Below are 20440 nucleotides of genomic sequence, written 5' to 3'. Positions count from 1 at the left end.
ATTGAAAGTTCGCATGCAGGTACAGCAGGTGGTGAAGAAGGCAAATGGTATGTTGACCTTCATAGCTAGGGGATTTGAGTATAGGAGCGGGGAAATCTTACTGCAATTGTACAGGGCCTTGGTGAGGCCTCACCTGCAATATTGTGTTCAGTTTTGGTCTGCTAATCTAAGGAAGGACGTTCTTGCTATTGAGGGAGTGCACCAGACTGATTCCCGGGATGGCGGGACTGACATATGAGGAGAGACTGGATCAACTGGGCCTTTATACACTGGAGTTTAGAAGGATGAGAGGGGATCTCATAGAAACTTACAAGATTCTGACGGGACTGGACAGGTTTGATGCGGGAAGAATGTTCCCGATGATGGGGAAGTCCAGAACCAGGGGACACAGTCTTAGGATAAGGGGTATGCCATTTAGGACTGAGATGAAGAGAAATTCCTTCACTCAGAGAGTTGTTAACCTGTGGAATTCCCTACCGCAGAGAGTTGTTGATGCCAGTTCATTGGATATATTCAAGAGGGAGTTAGATATGGCCCTTACGGCTAAAGGGATCAAGGGGTATGGCGAGAAAGCAGGAAAGGGGTACTGAGGGAATGATCAGCCATGATCTTATTGAATGGTGGTGCAGGCTCGAAGGGCCGAATGGCCTATTCCTGCACCTTTTTTCTATGTTTCTATGTTTCACTATTGCTGCTGTTCACACCTTCTTAAAGCTGCACCTCATCTGCTCTCTCTGGGTGTGGGCTGTAACTGAGCTCTGCCCTATAGACCTGTAGGTATCCCACTGGCCGTCTCTGTCCATCAGCTGGTTCTGGAGGTGGAAGGGCAGAATCAGGGAAGGCCATGCAGGTGAGTATATGTATCGAACATGATTTCAACCTGATGTTCCTCGCACAATGTAGCCCTGCAAAGGGCCAATGTCAAAGAGAAGACAACTGGCTCAACCAACGGCAGAAGAGACCATAAGCCACCTGACATGAGGCTTTTTGAGTGCTGCCCTGCCTGATCACAAAGGGCCTCCTGTTTCTCTGAAACATTATATATGGACTTCCAATGTCCAGTCTATGAAACAGACATTTTAACATTGATGTTGTGTCATAACAGAATGTTTACGGGCACTCCACAACTGGAATGAATGCAATTGTGATTATTTATATATTGTTAAGAGATTCAGTAGCACCTACAAGTTTGAGTAGCCTTTGAGTGATTGTCTGCTATTCTCACCAATGAAATTCGCCACAGCTAATCACTCTCCGCTGCCATTTTGATTAGCACTCATTATAAAATAGTGCTAGCAGCCCTTTTATTTCTGAAGAAGAGGTAACTGTAATGTATGCACTTGTGGGAATGCTCACAGGTTTGTAGAGCTGTTGACAGGGGTCAAGCGCTAGTCATAAACCAGCTGGTGGCCGCTATGCTGTGGTATCGTCTGGTCACTTTGACACCAGTGTTTGTCGCCAAGATACAGAGGAAGCTGGTCGACTTCTTCTGGAACAACAGGAAGCATTGTGTCTCTGCTGCGGCTCTGAGTCTCCCACTTAGGGAGAGTGGTCAGGCGTTGGTGTGCGTCAGCACTCAGCCTGCGATTTTCCATCTTCAGACTCTGCAGAGATACCTGTACGTCGAGCCCCCTGCTAGATGGTGTGCGCTGGCGACGTATTTCTTCCGCCAGCAGTACTACCTCAATTATGACACGCAGCTCCTGTTTGTGAGCCTGGTGGGGCGTCAGGATCGCCGTGCGGGAGCTGCCTGTCTTTTATCAGGAACTCATCAGGGTCTGGAACAGAGTCGCGAACAAGCGCAGTTCTCCCCCATCTGGAGTGGCGGCTGTCCTTCGGGAGCTGCTGCTCAGGAATCCGTACCTCCACGACCGCGGTTTCAAGTGGCAGGTGGACGAGAGGGCTGTGTCTGACAAGGTGACCAGGGTCAGGCACCTGCTCGATGGCGGAGGAGCAGGCTGGATGGTGCCAGACATGCTGGCACGGCGCCTAAACTGGGCCGACATCCGGCGCACGGCCAGTGCCATCGAGTCGCTAAAAACAGCGCTGGGCCCTGATCCTGTTAGATGTGTCGAGGAGGCTCAAGCACGTGGGGATGGAATTCCTCATCGGCGCTAATACGTCCTTACTATACAGTGTAAATGCACACGAGGCCCATGCTTGAGAGAAGGTCAGTCTGTGACCTGTCCTTATTTCATAGCACTCAAGTGCAGGAAGTGGATGGAGCTTCCCCTTTTATATCTGAAGGTCTAGGTTAGGAGTGTCTCCCACAAGTTCACCATCTAGTGGTCATTGTTCTCACAGTGTACAACTTAGGTCGGATTATACATGGGTTACAATGCTGGTTGAATGCATGACATCACCTCCCCCCCCAAAGTCTTATTGGGATCACAGGTTGAGTCTCTCTGGTGGTTTACGCTCCCTTGTAGAGCGCCTGAGTTGGGGCTCCGGTTGTTGGGCGCTGGCCTTAGTGTCTGCTGTTTGCGGTGCCTCAGGCCTGTCCGGACTGCCCACAGTGACTGGGCTCTCCTCCCTTTGGTTCCTGTGTTCGGTCACCTGTGGTGGAGTGAACTCTACATCGTGTTCTTCCTCTGCTTCTTCTATGGGGTTGCTGAACCTCCTTTTTGTTTGATCCACATGTTTGCAGCAGATTTGTCCATTGGTAAGTTTAACTACCAGAATCATATTTCCCTCTTTGGCAACCACAGTGCCTGCGAGCCATTTGGGCCCTGCAGCGTAGTTGAGGACAAAAACAGGGTCATTTACATCAATACACCACGCGCCCTCACATTCCTGTCATGGTAGTCATATTGTGACTGCCGCCTGCTCTCGACAATTTCTTTCATGGTGGGGTGTAAAGGGGATAACCAGGTTTTGAGCGTCCTTTTCATTAGCAGCTCTGCGGGTGGAACCCCTGTGAGCGAGTGTGGTCGGGATCTGTAGGCCAACAGGAGGCGTGCTAAGCGGCATTGTAGGGAACCCCCTTAGATTCTGAGCATCCCCTGTTTGATTATCTGCACTGCTCGTTCTGCCTGGCCGTTTGAGGCCGGCTTGAACGGTGCCGTTCTAACATGGTTGATTCCATTGCCTGCCATGAAGTCCTGGAATTCAGTGCTTGTGAAGCACGGGCCATTGTCGCTGACCAAGATGTCTGGTAGACCGTGGCCGGTGAACATTGCCCGTAGGCTTTCTACCGTGGCAGAGGATGTGCTTGAATTTAAAATGTCACACTCAATCCATTTGGAGTAGGCGTCTACTACAACCAAAAACATTTTCCCCATGAAAGGACCTGCGTAGTCCACATGGATGCGTGACCAAGGCTTGGCGGGCCATGGCCATGGGCTAAGGGGGGCTTCCCTAGGCGCATTGCCCAGCTGGGCACACGTGTTGCACCTGCGAACACAAAGTTCCAGATCTGCGTCTATCCCTGGCCAATAAACGTGTGACCTGGCAATTGCCTTCATCGTGACAATGCCCAGGTGCCCATTGTGGAGTTCTCTGATGAACACCTCTCTGCCCATCTAGGGCATGACTACGCGGTTTCCCCACAGTAGGCATTCGGCCTGAATCGAGAGTTCATCCTTGCGCCTGTGGAATGGTTTAAATTTCTCAGGGCATGCCCTGTACGTGGCTGCCCAGTCCCCATTCAGGACACATTTCTTGACTAGAGACAATAGCAGGTTTCTATTTGTCCAGACTTTAATCTGACGGGCTGTCACGGGTGATCCTTCGCTTCCGAAAGCTTCAACAGCCATGACCATCTCAGCAGCATGCTCGGTAGCCCCCTCAGTGGTGGCTAGTGGGAGCCTGCTGAGTGCATCGGCGCAGTTTTCGGTGCCCAGTCTGTGCCGAATTGTGCAGTCATAGGCGGCTAACGTGAGTGCCCACCTCTGTATGCGGGCCGATGCATTTGCATTTATGGTCTTGTTATCGGCCAAAAGGGACGTTAGGGGTTTGTGATCTGTCTCCAGCTCAAATTTCCTGCCAAACAGGTACTGGTGCATTTTCTTTACCGCATATACACATGCGAGCGCCTCCTTTTCTACCATCCCGTAGCCCCTTTCTGCCTGGGACAGACTTCTGGAGGCATAAGCTACCGGCTGTAACTGACCCTTGGCATTGACATGCTGCAACACACACCCGACACCATGGGATGACACATCGCACGTTAACACAAGTTTCTTACATGGGTCAAATAGTGTTAACAGATTGTTGGAACAAAACAATTTGCGTGCTCTATTAAAAGCCCTTTCCTGGTTGTCCCCCCAGACCCATTCGCGACCTTTGCATAGGAGCACGTGTAGCGGCTCTAACAGCATGCTCAATTTGGGAAGAAAGTTACCAAAATAGTTTAGGAGCACCAGGAATGAACGCAGTTCCGTCATGTTACGGGGTCTGCGTGCTCTCTGGATCGCTTCTGTCTTGGACGCAGTAGGGCTGATCCCGTCTGCTGCTACCCTCATCCCCAGGAATTCTACCTCTAGAGCTTGGAAGACGCACTTCGCCTTTTTCAGTCGCAGCCCTACCTGGTCCAATCTGCGTAGCACCTCCTCCAGGTTGTGGAGGTGTTCTTCAGTATCGTAACCCGTAATGAGGATGTCGTCCTGAAAAACCACCGTCCCTGGAATTGACTGGAGGAGGCTTTCCATATTTCGTTGGAAGATCGCGGCGGCCGAGCGAATCCCGAACGGACATCTGTTGTACTCAAACAACCCCTTGTGTGTCATGATGGTGGTCAGCTTCTTTGACTCACTCGCCAGCTCCTGGGTCATGTAAGCTGAGGTCAAGTCCAATTTTGAAAAAAGTTTGCCACCGGATAGCGTCGCAAAGAGGTCCTCTGCTCTCGGTAGCGGGTACTGGTCTTGGAGTGACACCCGATTAATGGTGGCCTTGTAATCGCCACGTATCCTGACCAACCCATCCGCCTTGAGCACCGGCACAATCGGGCTCGCCCAGTCACTGAATTCGACTGGCGAGATGATGCCTTCCCTCAGCAGGCGGTCCAATTCGCCTTCTATCTTTTCCCGCATCACGTACGGCACCGCTCCAGCCTTGTGGTGTACTGGCCTAGCGTCCGGGTTTATGTGAATCACTACCTTGGCCCCCATGAAAGTGCCAATGCTGGGTTGAAATAATGAGTCAAATTTGTCCAGGATCTGTGAGCATGATACTCGCTCCACAGAGGAAATTGCATTGACATCACTCCATTTCCAGTTCATGACAGCAAGCCAACTGCTCCCCAGTAGTGTGGGACCATCCCCCGGGACAATCCAGAGTGGCAACCTGTTCTTTGTGGGTCTACCGTGGCGCTGCCTAGCACCGGAATGATCTGCTTTGTGTAAGTCCGTAGCTGTGCGTCAATCGGCGATAATTTTGGCCTCCTGGCCTTGGACGGCCACAACTTTTCGAACTGTTTGATACCCATCAGGGACTGGCTGGCCCCCCTGTCTAGCTCCATTGATACTGGGATGCCATTGAGGAGCACTTTCATCATTATCGGTGGCGTCCTGGTATATGAACTGTATACGTGCTCCACATGAACTCGCTGAACTTCAGCTTCCAGCGATTTTCCCCAGTGTTCATTTCTGCAATTTCTGCAGGTATTTTGCTCACCTCTGCAAACTCCGGCTGAGTGTATGCCTCCATGCCTCCAGCATGAGCTGCGGTTTGAAACAAAAGGTCCCTTGCCAGTCGATCGTCCCTGACTGCCCCTGTTATTGCTAGTGGCCATGCTCGCGTGGTTTAAATCCCAGTTTCTTGTCGCCATTAATACGTCCTTACTATATAGTATAAATGCACATGAGGCCCATGCTTGAGAGAACGTCAGTCTGTGACCTGTCCTTTATTTCATAGCACTCAAGTGCAGGAAATGGGTGGAGCTTCCCCTTTTATATCTGAAAGTCTAGGTTAGGCGTGTCTCCCACAAATTCACCACCTTGTGGTCATTGTTCTCAGTGTACAACTTCGGTCGGATTATACATGGGTTACAATGCTGGTTGAATACATGACAGACGCCAAGCCCCGAAACCTCCCTCGGGAGCCGGCGCCTCACAATTTGAGCCTCCGCCGGGAAATCCCCTCCATGCCTTTCAGTTCTGCACGGAGGGGATTCCTGTACGGGCTGCTCTTGCACACTCTCCACGTTGCCATCCTCGTTTGCCATCCGGACAAGCCATGGCGCACCATCTTGTCTTCCGGCAGAGGCAGGGGTCCTCCATGGAGTGCTCTCTACGCGGGAGTAGTCTCTCTATTTATTGAGGACTTGGCCTGGAGGCTCCATGCAACAAGTTTTTAAGTCGGTTCACGGCCTCCCAGGCCGCCTGTAATTTATGTGGTCTGGAGGAGTCCGTATTCCATGTCTATGTTGATTGTGCGAGGTTGCAGCCCCTCTTCCAATATTTGAAGGGACTGCTCCTCAAATTCTGGTTGCACTTCAGTCCCACGCTCCTGATCTTTGGGCACCCTGTGCGGAGGGGAGCGGGCAGGTCGGAAGGCCTCCTCGTAGGACTGCTCCTGGGAATGACCAAGGGGGCCATCTGCCGGTCCAGGCAGCGGGCGGTCGAGGGGGTCGTTCAGCCCGACTGCCTGCCTTTCTGCCGCAGTTACCTCCAAGCCAGGGTGTCCCTGGAGATGGAGCATGTGGTGTCCACTGGTACGCTCGCAGCCTTCCGCCGGAGGGACTGGAGTGCATCATCACCCACGGCAACCAACTTTTAATTTGATTTAAGTTGACGGACTACAATTTAATTTTTTTAACGTGTCGGTTTTTGTGCCCCTGCCCCTCCCCCCCCCCTTTTAGCCAGGCGGCACTTGATTTAACGTTTTATTGTTTACAGATACAACAAAATAGTTGTAGAGCTGTTGAGTTGTGAGTGGCTTATCCAATCATGTGATGTTCATAAGACTCAATAAAACCCCAGCCAGTTGCATTCAAGGGATCCATGATGAGGCAGGTGGTTGTGAACCTGGTGAATGAACTGGTAATGTGTAGTGTGATTGTTAAATATTTGCTAATAAACCAACTAGTTCTTAATAGCAATATGTTGCTATGAATTCTTAAGCAAAGAACCCATGAAGCAAATACATTACAGTAACTGTAATCCAAAATGCCTGCAAATCCTGCAGGATGAATTTTACCTGGCCTTGCACCTTGGTCAAGGCCTCATACTTCCAGAAAATTGTGCGTGCTCAACCCATGATTTAATGATCTGCACTGACTTGGGTTGTGACAAAATCTACCCTGACGGTTTTTGCATGTTTTTGATTCTAGTTGTGTTTTATGTGTCAGTCGAAGCTCAATGGCAGCACTCTTGCCTCTAAGTCAAAGAGTTGTGGGTTCAAGTCCCACTCCGTGACTTGAGTCCATAATCTATGCTGACACTTCAATGCACTGTCAAAGCTTGGCTATCAGATCAATTGCATCAACTGAACCCAGCGCTGGGTGTGTCAAAATCTGTCCAATTACCTGATTCAATAGTTCCGGCTAGTCTGTCTAATCAAATATTAAATGTTGTCTTATTGGATATTTTTTACTCTAAAAGTGAGGTTCTCAGCAGTCTGGTTGTAGGACAAAGGAACATGTTGAAGATGTTTTTTTTGTCATCCATCCCAGCAATTCGATTGAACCACATTCAGTTTGGAGACTGCCACATTGGCAAGCCATACCAAAAGACCTTCACGATGACCAATCGAAGTGTAGCAGACGTGGTACGATTTGAGTGGCTCTCAGACATCAGTGAGCTCAAGATCTCCCCACAGGTAATTGGAGGGGTGAATAGTGTCTGCAATAGGGTGCACTCGAAATAATGTTGGATAGGATACTGACAAAGATCACACCATTGAATCACCACCCCTAAACTTGGCCCCGGACATATTCCTCTTCCCCCATTGCCATTGATGCCAGCTACTACCCATTGCCATTCCAGCTGTAGGAAATAATAGCGGGCAATTTCTCTCCAGTATTCTCTCTGCATCGCCGATTGAGAGGAAGTGCTTGAAGAAAGGAGACAGCAGGAGAACTATGACAATTGTATGCAGAAGGACTGACCAGAAAGTAGGACATGATCTGCTCGCCAGCCCCTCACAGACCCACCAGAGCCTTCTCCCGGACCCACCAGATCCCTCTCTTGAACCCACCAGATCCCTCTCTCGGACCCACCAGATCCATCCCCCAGACCCACCAGGTCCCTCTCCCGGACCCACCAGATCCCTCACTAGACCCACAGGATCCCTCCCCCGGACCCACCAGATCCCTCTCTCGGACCCACCAGATTCCTCCCCCGGACCCACCAGATCCCTCTCTCGGACCCACCAGATCCTTCTCCCGGACCCACCACATCCCTCTCCCATGCCCACCAGATACCTCTCTCAGACCCACCAGATCCCTCCCCCGGACCCACCAGATCCCTCTCTCGGACCCACCAGATCCCTCTCCCGGACCCACCACATCCCTCTCCCATGCCCACCAGATCCCTCTCTCGGACCCACCAGATCCTTCTTCCAGGCCTACCGCATCTCTTTCCCAGATTCACCAGATCCCTCTCCCAGACCCACCAGGTCCATCTCCCGGACCCACTAGATCCCTCTCCCGAACCCACCAGATCCATCTCCCGGACCCACTATATCCATATCCTGGACCCACTTACATCCCTCTCCCAGAACCACCAGCATCTGGAGTTCAATGTGGGGAGGTGTGAGGTTATTCACTTTGGATGTGAGAAAGGCAAATCAGAATACTACCTTAATGGTGAGAAACTAAGCTATGTGGAGGAGCAGAGAGATCTGGGTGTACGCAATGCACAGGTACAAAATGTAATCAAAAAGACTCATGGAATGTTGGCCTTTACCTCAAGGGGGTGAAATATAAAGGGGAGGAAGCGACACTTCAGTTGTATAAGCCTTGGTCAGACCCCATCTAGAGCACTGTGTTCAGTTTGTGTACTGCACCTCAGGAAAGGTATATTGGCCTTGGAGGGAGTGCAGTGCACGTTCACCAGAGTGATACCGGGGTTTAATTTGGAGGACAGGTTATATTAACTTGGTTTGTATTCCCTATCAAAGGGGGTAAATGGAGGTGAGATGCAGATCAGCCATAATCTAATTGAATGGCGAAACAGACTCGAAGCGCTGAATGGCTGATTCTTGTTCCTATGTTCCTGTTCTGGATTTGTCTACATGTTGTATTGCCAATGAAGTACAGTGACATTCCTATCCAAGGAACGAGCCCATAGTGATTCCTGAAAGCCAAGACCTGGTAGGAGCTAAACACAAAGTGACTTCCCTCGAAGTCTCCTTGATGGTCTGAATCTTGAGAATTAACATCCTAATGATGGAATGTTTCCTTTACTGAGTCACAGTTGCCTTATTAGAATGCTGACAAGCTGCACTTGCCAACATTAAATCGAGGCGGTCTCAATTTTGGTGCAAAGGCTCATTGAGGTAATATCCTGACTGTCTTTTTTTGAAAACTGACACTTCTTGCTGTAGTGGGTAAATAGTGGATCGAGTCAACCAAGTTCAAAAAGGCTTTTCAGGAGTGTTTCTGTATTTGCAGGTGGTTCCCAGACAATGGGCTCAATTTTCCCCAATGCCATTTTTTGCCGTATTGCCAGAGTTATGCCCGTTTTTTTTTAGCCCTGATTACTCAAAAAAAAAATTGCAAGTTTCCCCAATCGAAAGTTTGAAATTGGCACCACGCAGCCTGTCCTTTAGCTTCGGGGAGGGGGGTGGAGCCTAATGTCTGCGCCAAAAAAACAATGTCCCCACCTCCCGCCGCCCCTTCTGCGCATCCGCGAAAAAAGAAAAGACATTTTTGACGTGATTGTTATGGGCGAGCATGCCCAGTACAGCTTCCGGTCTGCATTCGGCCATTTTTAAAGAGCCAGTTGTGTGTGAGAACCTTAATTCTCAGTGGAAAAATTGGAGCTGCAATACAATATGCAACACGGCTCAAGGACAAAGAATTTCTCACAGGATGAAGTGGAGGCACTAGTTACTGTGATTGAGGGCAGATGGCACGAGCTGGACACCAGCAGAGGTCACATAAAAGCTTCACCAAAAGAAATGAAGAAACGCTGGAACCAACTTGCAGAAGATTACTGTGCAATGGTAACCACCCTGAGGTCTGGAGGCCAGTGCAAAAAGAAGTGGCAGGACCTTGGTCAAGTAGTTAGTGTAAGCAATATTTTCATTTTTTCACTGGAATTGCAATTGTAAATGTGACCATCTGTATATGTCCCATCCAGCAGAAAGACACCCTCTCTAAAAAGTTGTGTTTTCTTCTTTGCAGAGGAAAATGGCACACAACAAACGAGAAAGAACTTGAACAGGAGGAGGCCTGGCAAATCTGCACCCACTGACACCCTTGGAAGACAGGGTCGCTGCTTTGATGGGTCCTGCCTGGAGAAAAGCAACCACCACTGCACAAGCTGGGCCCACACTCGAGGGAGAGGGTAAATCCTGCAAATTCCACAGTCTGGCTTTGCCAAATGTTAAGTAATGCGCGGGCTAGCCACACTTCGGTTCATGGGGATGTCTCCATCTGCTACGCTTCGGTTGATGCAGTGTGCTATCATTCATCGTGGTCCTTCAAATCAGCCTGCTGCCTGCACTGTGTGAGCCTACTCATGCCACCCAACCTGCCCCCTCCTCTGTTGCTAACCATTTGCCTGTTCTGTTATATTTTGCAGAAATTGAGGCCAACCCTGACATGGCTGAAGCTGATGCAGAAGAATATTCAGATGCGGACGAGCCTGAAGAGGAGAATATTTTCCAATCCCACCTTCCAGAGCATAGGTGTGATGGGGAGGGGGAACGGCAGGGGGAGGGGATGGATGAAGCCCCCACCCTTGTACTCAGTCTGGAGGAGGTGCAGTTGCCACCCATTGAGGTGCCAGGCCCTTTCCTGAGTGGTACGAGTGCTGGGACATTCCATGGTTTCCCACAGTCCGAGGTTGGGATTCCAGTGGGATGCAGCGAGGCACATCCAGGACCCCACCGTCCAAGACTGCGGCTCCCAGTGGGATGCAGTGAGCCACACCCAGGGTGAGGAGGGGAAGGAGAGCTCGACAGCACTCTCCTGAGGTGCAGGATCTAACAGATGTGGTTCAGATGATGGCAATGAGTGCGGAGAGCACTGACCTTACATGATCACTCCTGGACATCATCAGTGGGGTGGGTGATGAGGTATCGGGACTGTCGGGAGAAGTAACAACACTCTCACGAGAAATGGGAACACTGTCTGGTCACGTGATGGAGGGAATGTCCAGGCAGAAGATACAATGTCGGTGCACATGAGGGAGAGAATGTCGTAGGCAGCTGATACACTGCTGGTGAACATGAGGGAGAGAATGTTGCAGGTAGTTGAGACACTGTCAGGACACATGAGGGAGGGAATGTCAGAGTTGGCTGCTGCAATAAGGGAACATGCCCAGACCCCGCGCCCATTGACAAAATCAACTGCCACTCTCACTCCAATCCTCAGAGCAGCCTCTGAAGAGGCCCAAGCCAGGCCCTCCACATTACCGCCTGTCCATGTCCCCCATCAAGAAGTGCGCATTACCCGAGATGTTTGAAAGAATAAGCTTGGTACCAACCCGAGAAGTGCTGTGCCATCGCCTGCGGGCAGGGGTGGAGTCAACAAGACCAAGTGTAGCAGGCGGTCTTAGAATAAGGTGGAGGGGAGATGGCTGCAGCCTTTCATTGTTATTATTGTTACTGTTGAAACTGTTCTCAAATTAAAAGTTTTTTTATAAGTTATGTATAAATTTACAAGTTTAAAAGTTTTTAAGTGATCTTAAAATTTTTAAGTGATATTAAAGTTTGTAAGTGATCTTAAAGTTTGTAAGTGATCTTAACAGAAAACTTTAAAGTTTGTTACAAGAATATTTTTATTAAAGTTAAGTTAAGTACAAACAAGTGTTAAACTTTTGAATAAAATATATTTAAAATTTTACCTGAATCATTTACATTATTTGTTCCATTAACACAATGCAACATTACGGAACAGGTACAAACAGTAAACATGGTCCATTTGGAATAGTTGTCGCTGAGCCGTCAGGCAGCAAAGCGTTCATGGATGAGCTGCTGGTGCAAGGCTCGAGCAATCGTTAAAAGGGCACGGCGGTCCGCCCTCCTCCGCCGTTGTGCTCCGGGTTCAGGTAGTTGCATGGTTTCTTCGTCCTCGTCGTCCTCCTCCTCATCATCTGCATCTTCCTCCTCATCATCAGCCACGATCACCTCAGGTGGGTCTTCTAATACATAAGAACATAAGAACATAAGAATTAGGAACAGGAGTAGGCCATCTAGCCCCTCGAGCCTGCTCCGCCTTTCAATAAGATCATGGCTGATCTGGTCGTGGACTCAGCTCCACTTACCCGCCCGCTCCCCGTGACCCTTAATTCCCTTATTGGTTAAAAATCTAGCTATCTGTGACTTGAATACATTCAATGAGCTAGCCTCAACTGCTTCCTTGGGCAGAGAATTCCACAGATTCACAACCCTCTGGGAGAAGAAATTCCTTCTCAACTCGGTTTTAAATTGGCTCCCCCGTATTTTGAGGTTGTGCCCCCTAGTTCTAGTCTCCCCTGCCAGTGGAAACAACCTCTCTGCCTCTATCTTGTCTATCCCTTTCATTATTTTAAATGTTTCTATAAGATCACCCCTCATCCTTCTGAACTCCAACGAGTAAAGACCCAGTCTACTCAATCTATCATCATAAGGTAACCCCCTCATCTCTGGAATCAGCCTAGTGAATCGTCTCTGTACCCCCTCCAAAGCCAGTATATCCTTCCTTAAGTAAGGTGACCAAAACTGCATGCAGTACTCCAGGTGCGGCCTCACCAATACCCTATACAGTTGCAGCAGGACCTCCCTGCTTTTGTACTCCATCCCTCTCGCAATGAAGGCCAACATTCCATTCGCCTTCCTGATTACCTGCTGCACCTGCAAACTAACTTTTTGGGATTCATGCACAAGGAATTTGATTTTACGTTTTAAAGTTTAATTTGTTTTAAATGCCGGTGCTTTTAGTGTCCCCTTCCCTTTTATAGGGGGCACTGGAAAATTGTGATTTTAGTGCCCAAAAAAAAAAAAGAAAAACTCAAAAAAAAAAAGGAAAAAAAGGGCCTTGTAAATGTCTGGTGTGTCACCCAGGTCGGGTGGCACGATTTAATGTTTTATGTTTTTGCAGGTAGACTCTAAAAGAGTTTCATGCACAAGGACCCCCAGGTCCCTCTGCACCTCAGCATGTTGTAATTTCTCCCCATTCAAATAATATTCCCTTTTACTGTGTTTTTTCCCAAGGTGGATGACCTCACACTTTCCGACATTGTATTCTATCTGCCAAACCTTAGCCCATTCGCTTAACCTATCCAAATCTCTTTGCAGCCTCTCTGTGTCCTCTACACAACCCGCTTTCCCACTAATCTTTGTGTCATCTGCAAATTTTGTTACACTACACTCCGTCCCCTCTTCCAGGTCATCTATATATATTGTAAACAGTTGTGGTCCCAGCACCGATCCCTGTGGCACACCACTAACCACCGATTTCCAACCCGAAAAGGACCCATTTATCCCGACTCTCTGCTTTCTGTTCGCCAGCCAATTCTTTATCCATGCTAATACATTTCCTCTGACTCCACGTACCTCTATTTTCTGCAGTAACCTTTTGTGTGGCACCTTATCGAATGTCTTTTGGAAATCTAAATACACCCCATCCATCGGTACACCTCTATCCACCATGCTCGTTATATCCTCAAAGAATTCCAGTAAATTAGTTAAACATGATTTCCCCTTCATGAATCCATGCTGCGTCTGCTTGATTGCACTATTCCTATCTAGATGTCCCACTATTTCTTCCTTAATGATAGTTTCAAGCATTTTTCCCACTACAGATGTTAAACTAACCGGCCTATAGTTACCTGCCTTTTGTCTGCCCCCTTTCTTAAACAGAGGCATTACATTAGCTGCTTTCCAATCCGCTGGTACCTCCCCAGAGTCCGGAGAATTTTGGTAGATTATAACGAATGCATCTGCTATAACTTCCGCCATTTCTTTTAATATCCTGGGATGCATTTCATCAGGACCAGGGGACTTGTCTACCTTGAGTCTCATTAGCCTGTCCAGCACTACCTCCCTAGTGATAGTAATTGTCTCAAGGTCCTCCCTTCCCACATTCCTGTGACCAACAATTTTTGGCATGGTTTTTGTGTCTTCCACTGTGAAGACCGAAGCAAAATAATTGTTTAAGGTCTCAGCCATTTCCACATTTCCCATTATTAAATCCCCCTTCTCATCTTCTAAGGGACCAACTGCTGCTGCTGCCTCATGATGGCTAAATTATGCAGCATGCAGCACACAACATTGAATTGATTGACAATCTCAGGGGAGTATTGCAAGTAGCCGCTGGAATGGTCCAGGCATCAGAAACCCTGTTTCAAGATGCCAATGGTCCTATCTGTTATGCTGTGCATCGCAATGCGTGACATGTTGTATTCCCGGGCAGCTTCCATCCGGGTTACACGTGGGGCATCATGAGCCAGGTGGCGAGGCCGTACCCTTTGTCTCCCAACAGCCAGCTCTGCCCTTCTGGCTGCTGCTGAAACATGGCAGATATAATGCTCTCACGTAGGATGAATGCATCATGGGTGCTTACAGGCTATTTCGCATCAACTGCCATGATGCGATGCATGTCGTCACACACGAGCTACACATTAATAGAGTGGAAGCCTTTTCTGTTCCTGTATATCTCGGAATCCTCCAAAGGTGCTCGCAAGGCAATGTGGGTACAATCAATGCAGCCTTGTACAATTGGGAAGCCAGCAATCCTGGAGAAGGCCACAGCCCTTTCATGCATTGCCTGGGCTGTCATGGGGAACTTTATGTCGTCATTCCTCTGGACATATAGTACAGCAGTCACCTGGCGAATGCAGATATCTGTTGCATGTTGAAAAATGGCGCTCACATCCCCAGTTGTGGCCTGGAATGATCCAGATACATAGAATGAAAGTGCAGCTGTAACCTTCACTTCAACTGACAAAGCAGTCCTGATGCTTCTTGGCTGCAGGTCTGCTTTTACTAACTCACAGATCTTGGTTACAACTTCTTTGCGGAATTGCAGCCTTCTCACACAGTCTCTATCACTCAGATGCAGATATGAAGGCCTGTCTCGATATACCCGATGTAGATAAGGCCGCCTGCACATCATCCTACGTGCTCTGAGGTTCCTCATGTGATGCCGTCGAATCAATCATCTCCTCCACAGCACCATCATGCATAAGACTTGCACGAGGCATTGTCAGTATTGCCCCATAATTAAATTGTACCTTTGCAGGAAGCTCAAAACAGCAGGACAAGGAGTTAAAGCTTCTCTGCTCTCTCTCTCCCCAAGGTCGACGCCCTAGTATGGATCACACCCAGGTCTGCACATGCACAATAGGCTTGCTTCGAACAGGAAGCTAGGCATTCAAATGAGGACATTTGGGGCAACGAAATCGAATGCACTTCTTTAATTTTAGATATTTTTCAAAGTGCCACGCCACCACCGAACATCTCCTCGCCATGCTCGAGGGCCGGAGCGTCGGCCAGCAGAATCGTTCCCTTGCCTGGACACGGGCTCAGGGCTCGGCTTCAAAAGAAGCCCGGGGGGGGCGGCGGGGAGGGAGCTGAACTGAAGGCATGAGAAGCCTTACACTATGCAGCAGCTTCAACAGAAGCTCGGGGCGGGGTGCGGGAGAAGGGATGGGGGGGGCGATTCTGCCAGCTGATCCTCGAGCCCAGTGAGGAGATGTTCGATCAATGGTGGGGTGGTACTTTGAAAAAAATCTAAAATTAAAGAATTGCATTAGACTTCTATTTTCTCCATTTTAAGTTCGAAAAAAATTAAGCTTCATGACGCATATTGATGTGTTCTTGACTCCCTCCAAAACTTCGCATAAAAACAATGGTGTCTTTCTGCTCTGATTTTTTAATGTGCGCTGTTTTTTCTTAAGTGCCCAGAAGGTTTTTTGGGAGTGGTCATATACGCCGTCCTAGGAGAACTATAAGTTGGCCAAATTTGCATAAACGTGAAAAACTGGCACAGACATCAGGTTACGCTATGATCAAAAAAAAACTAACCTAAAAAAATCATAACAAACTGAGTTACGCTGGCGCACAAACTTTGGGGAAACTTGGATATTTTAATTTAGGCCAAGAAAAGCAGCACAGATAACTGGGGAAAATTGAGCCTGATGTGTCAGTATTTACAGAGGATTCCCAGGAATGTGTCAGCATTTACAAGGGGCCCCCTGAATGTGTATCAGTATTTACAAGGGATCCCCAGGAGTTGTCAGTATTTACAAGGGATCCCCAGGAGTTGTCAGAATTTATAAGGGGTCGCCAGGAGTTGTCAGAATTTATAGGTCCCCCCAGGAATGTGTATCAGTATTTACAAGGAGTCTCCAGGAGTTGTCAGTATTTACAGGGGGCCCCCAGGAGTTGTCAGTATTTACAGGGGGTCCCCAGGAATGTGTATCAGTAATTACGGGGGTTCCCAGAAACTTGTCAATAGTTGCAAGTAATTCCTAGGTGCATAACAATATTGTCAGGAGACAGCCATATCGAAAAAATTGAAAACCCCTGTTGTAATTCGCCAAGTTCATCATGTCCATTTGAAGTTTTTTGTCCCTCAGTTTAACAGTGACCTATTGCTAGTTTTGATAGAATAAGACCAGGTAAAGGAGAATTTAGAAAAGCACTGATTGTTGGTCTGACACTGAGTTTTTGCCTGGCACTGCCATGTGCACTGTGGTGTGTCGCTGGCACTGTGCTGGTGTGTCGTGGGCATTGAGTGTTGACTTGTCACGAGTCCTGGCACTGGAGAGGTCGAATGTCTACTTACCTGCAGTTAACTATTGAAAGGGAAGTGGGAGATGAAGTAGGCAATTAAGCAAACTAGCTCCATGCTAGGCATCCTTTGGCCCCAAGTTTCCACACGCGGCGAAAAAGGCGCCCCTCAGAGCTGGGCGTCTGTTTTTCACGCCGAAAACGGCGCCTAAAAAAACCCTCCATATTCTCCACCTCCCTGCAGGTCCTCTGGCCCTCGGCGCAGCGCAGCACGAGCTGTGGGGGGCGGAGCCAGGTCCCTGCGCTGAAAACAGTGCCGGGACCTCTGCACATGCGCGCTACAGTGGGCACGCAATTGCAGTAGCTCCAGGCGCCCGAAACTGTGTGGGAGGGGCCCAAAGCACGCAGCCCCTAGCCCTGGCCGAATGGCCTCATGGGCTGCGTGAATAAGGCTCCTCCCACGGCCAGCTCCTGCTTCCTCCCGACCCGACTCGACTCCTGCTTCCCGCTCCCCGCCCCCCCCGCCCCGCCCCCAGACCGGACCCGACACCCGCTCCGCCCCCCCCCCCTCCCCCCTCAGACCGGACCCGACACCCGCTCTCTTCCCCCCCCCCCCCCCTGCCCCCGGACCGGACCTGACACCCGCTCCCCCCCCCGGACCGGACCCGACACCCGCTCCCCCCCCCACCCCCGGACCGGACCCGACACCCGCTCCCCCCACCTCCGGACTGGATCCGACCTGACCTCCCTCTCCCTCCCTCCCTCCCCCCGACCCGAACCGAACCGACCTCCCTCCCACCACCTCCCCGACCCGACCCAATGCCTGTTCAGCCTCCCTCCCCCCCACCCCCCCAAGCTCCCGGTGCTGCAGTCGGTAAGTAGAAAATGTTTTATTTATTGATTTAAAAAAAACATTATTTCTTATTAATTTTTTTTGATTGATTTATTGGTTGATTTATTGATGTATTTATCATTTATTATTGATGATGGCTCTTTATTTGTAAAACTGAAGTGTTTAATGTTTGTAAACTTCCCTTTAAACCCCCGCTCCCCCGCCCCCACCATTCCCTGTGCCTGATTTTTTAAAATGTAGACAAGGTTTTTTCAAGCGTACAAAATCTTCACTTACTCCATTCTAAGTTAACTTGGAGTACGTTTTCACTGTGGAAACTTTGAAATCAGGCGTCAGTGGCCGGACACACCCCCTTTTGAAAAAAAAATTCTGTTCCAAAGTGAAACTGTTCTAACTGACTTGAACTGCAGAAAACTAAATGTGGAGAATTCCGATTTCTAAGATACTCCGTTCTACACCAGTTGCTCCTAAAAATCACAAGCAAATCATGTGGAAACTTGGGGCCTTTATATCCAACTAACTTTGAACTATTTTCTGTGTTTTACGTTTAATTTTGTTCCTACTAATTAGGTTGGCCATCTGCATGTTGGATGTGCGAAGGACATGACAGCGACATTTAAGTCAGATGTATCTGTTACATACCACCGGCAAGCAGTGAAATGCAGGGTGTCAAAGATCACCTTCCCAGTGCCTGCAGATCAGGTGGTGGATTGGGACAATCGTCTAAGCATTGTGAAGTGGGTCGATGCTGCGGTAGGAGTTCGACCAGCCAAGAAAAAGGTGAGTTACTGACTAAAAGCAACGCGTGTGAGTGCTGTTTATAGTTGTGAGGATGCACATGCGCTGCACAGAAGCCTACTGTGCAGCATTTCCTCGCTCAGAATCTCCGTTTTGTTCAATCCTTGACGCCTCAGTCAGTCGCATGCCCTTCCCTTTCCTTGCCCAGCCCACTTACCTCCTTGAACAGCGCGAGACGCTGCCCCCGCCGGGAATGATGCCGGACCAGGGAAGTTTCTGGACTAAAGAGTCCCGGACTGGAGAAGCAAAGCCTGCACTATGTTCAGTGCTTCTCACACCTTTCCACACTTAGTCCTCCAACGCTGCAATTATATTGCCCTCTGCATTCTTTGTCCCTCTGCACCCTCAGCTTCTACTCTACCTTATTCTGTATCAGAACCTCAAAAATGTGGAAGTGCTTCTGTTGTATGGAGAAAGAGTCAGACTGAACACTGAGCTCAAAGTAACGTGTGACCTTAGTCTTTTATTTCAGGTCTCCAGAGTGTCTCTCCAACCTGTGAGGCCTCCTTAAATACCTGTGCTCCCAAGGGATTATGGGATCCCTTGGGACTCCAGGGGATGAGCCCTCTGGTGGCTATACAGAGTAAATACAACTTTACATATATAACAGCTTCCTTCCCTTCTTCTTGCAGTCTGTGTCACATAATCACCATTTCTTGAGTTCCACATCTCTCTTCTGCATTATGGACTTTAGCCCTTCACTTAGACTTCTCAATAACAACAACAATCAAACAATGGCACTTCACATCACTGAATAAACTACCATCTGTCAGAGATTCAACACATTTTTCATCTCCTACTAAAACCTCCAAATGTGTCTCTACCCTCCTCCGGCTTTATAGAATCATGGTATTTATAGAAGACAAGGTATTACATGGTATCATGGTTTTTACAAAAGCCCATTGGTACTACACGGTGCGACCTCACTGCAGCAATCTACTCTACTCTGATTTCCTGGCCTTATCCAGTATATTTTCTCTTCAAATACTTATCCAATTCACTATGAAATGATTTTATAGTCTGTGCCTCAATAGCCACTTGTGGTGAAACTTTCCATGTTCTAATAACCCTCTGTGTGTACACTTCTAACTTCCCTACATTCTTCTCATGATAATCCTCAGTCTGTGCCCCCTTCTTACCAACTCACCAACTAGTAGAGGCAATCTTTCACTGTTTGTTTACCTTTTCCAAACCATTTCATAATTTTGAAAACCTCTACATGATACCTTCCTTAATCCTCTACCAGTGAAAACAGCCATAATTATTCAGGCCTTTCATCATAAGTATAACCTGTCATTCCTGGTATTCGAATAAATTTTCATTGTACCCTTTTCATGTCTCGATAATCTTCCCGATAATGGGGTGCCCAGAACTACACACACAATTCACCTTTAAAGATCTAGGCCTAGAAATTGGATAAGGTCTGAAAATGGGCGTGGGGCTGGCGATGAGCAATCAACTCACGCCTATTTGGGGGACTGCAGGCAGCATGCAAACTTCACTCTGCCTGCTAATTTACATGATTGTAGCGTCCGGCCCAGCGCTGAACACACTGCTGAGTGGCTGAACATACAACAGTGGGCCCAGGTTAATGCGAAGCTAGCACCGATTAAAGCTAGCCTGCACAACTTAAAGGCAGTCTTCACCTCTTAAAGGGGAGCTGCCTTCTGCTTGCAGCAGGCAGCACGAAGTTTGCATGCTGCCTGCAGTCCCCCCAAATGGGCGTGAGTTGATTGCGCATCGCCAGCGCCACGCCCATTTTCGGGCCTTATCCAATTTCTAGGCCTAGATCTTTAAAGGTGAGAGTACAGCCTATAAAAGGTCACAGAAAAGGCAAATGGCTGGGAGGACATGGGAGAAGAAAGTTGTAATGATGGCACAATAGGACAGAAAGTGTGTACCTAGATTCTCTGATGAGGCACTGGAGGCCTTGGTCAACGTCAACTCAAGGAGGGAAGTCTTTTT

The 20440-nt window shown here is 48.7% G+C and overlaps 1 protein-coding gene across 1 annotated transcript in view; it reads left to right on the top strand.

The window, feature by feature from the left end:
* Nucleotides 1-20440, top strand: part of hydin (HYDIN axonemal central pair apparatus protein) — a 1725340-nt gene that overhangs the window by 1256594 nt on the left and 448306 nt on the right. The window contains 2 exon segments of the mRNA XM_070897728.1: nt 7613-7758; nt 18248-18457. Of these exon segments, the coding sequence (XP_070753829.1) occupies nt 7613-7758; nt 18248-18457 (356 nt within the window).

Source organism: Pristiophorus japonicus, chromosome 13, assembly GCF_044704955.1.
Source record: "Pristiophorus japonicus isolate sPriJap1 chromosome 13, sPriJap1.hap1, whole genome shotgun sequence".
Taxonomy (NCBI): Eukaryota; Metazoa; Chordata; class Chondrichthyes; family Pristiophoridae; genus Pristiophorus; species Pristiophorus japonicus.
The sequence above is the reverse complement of the archived record's forward strand: the minus strand, read 5'-3'. Positions and strand labels throughout refer to the sequence as shown.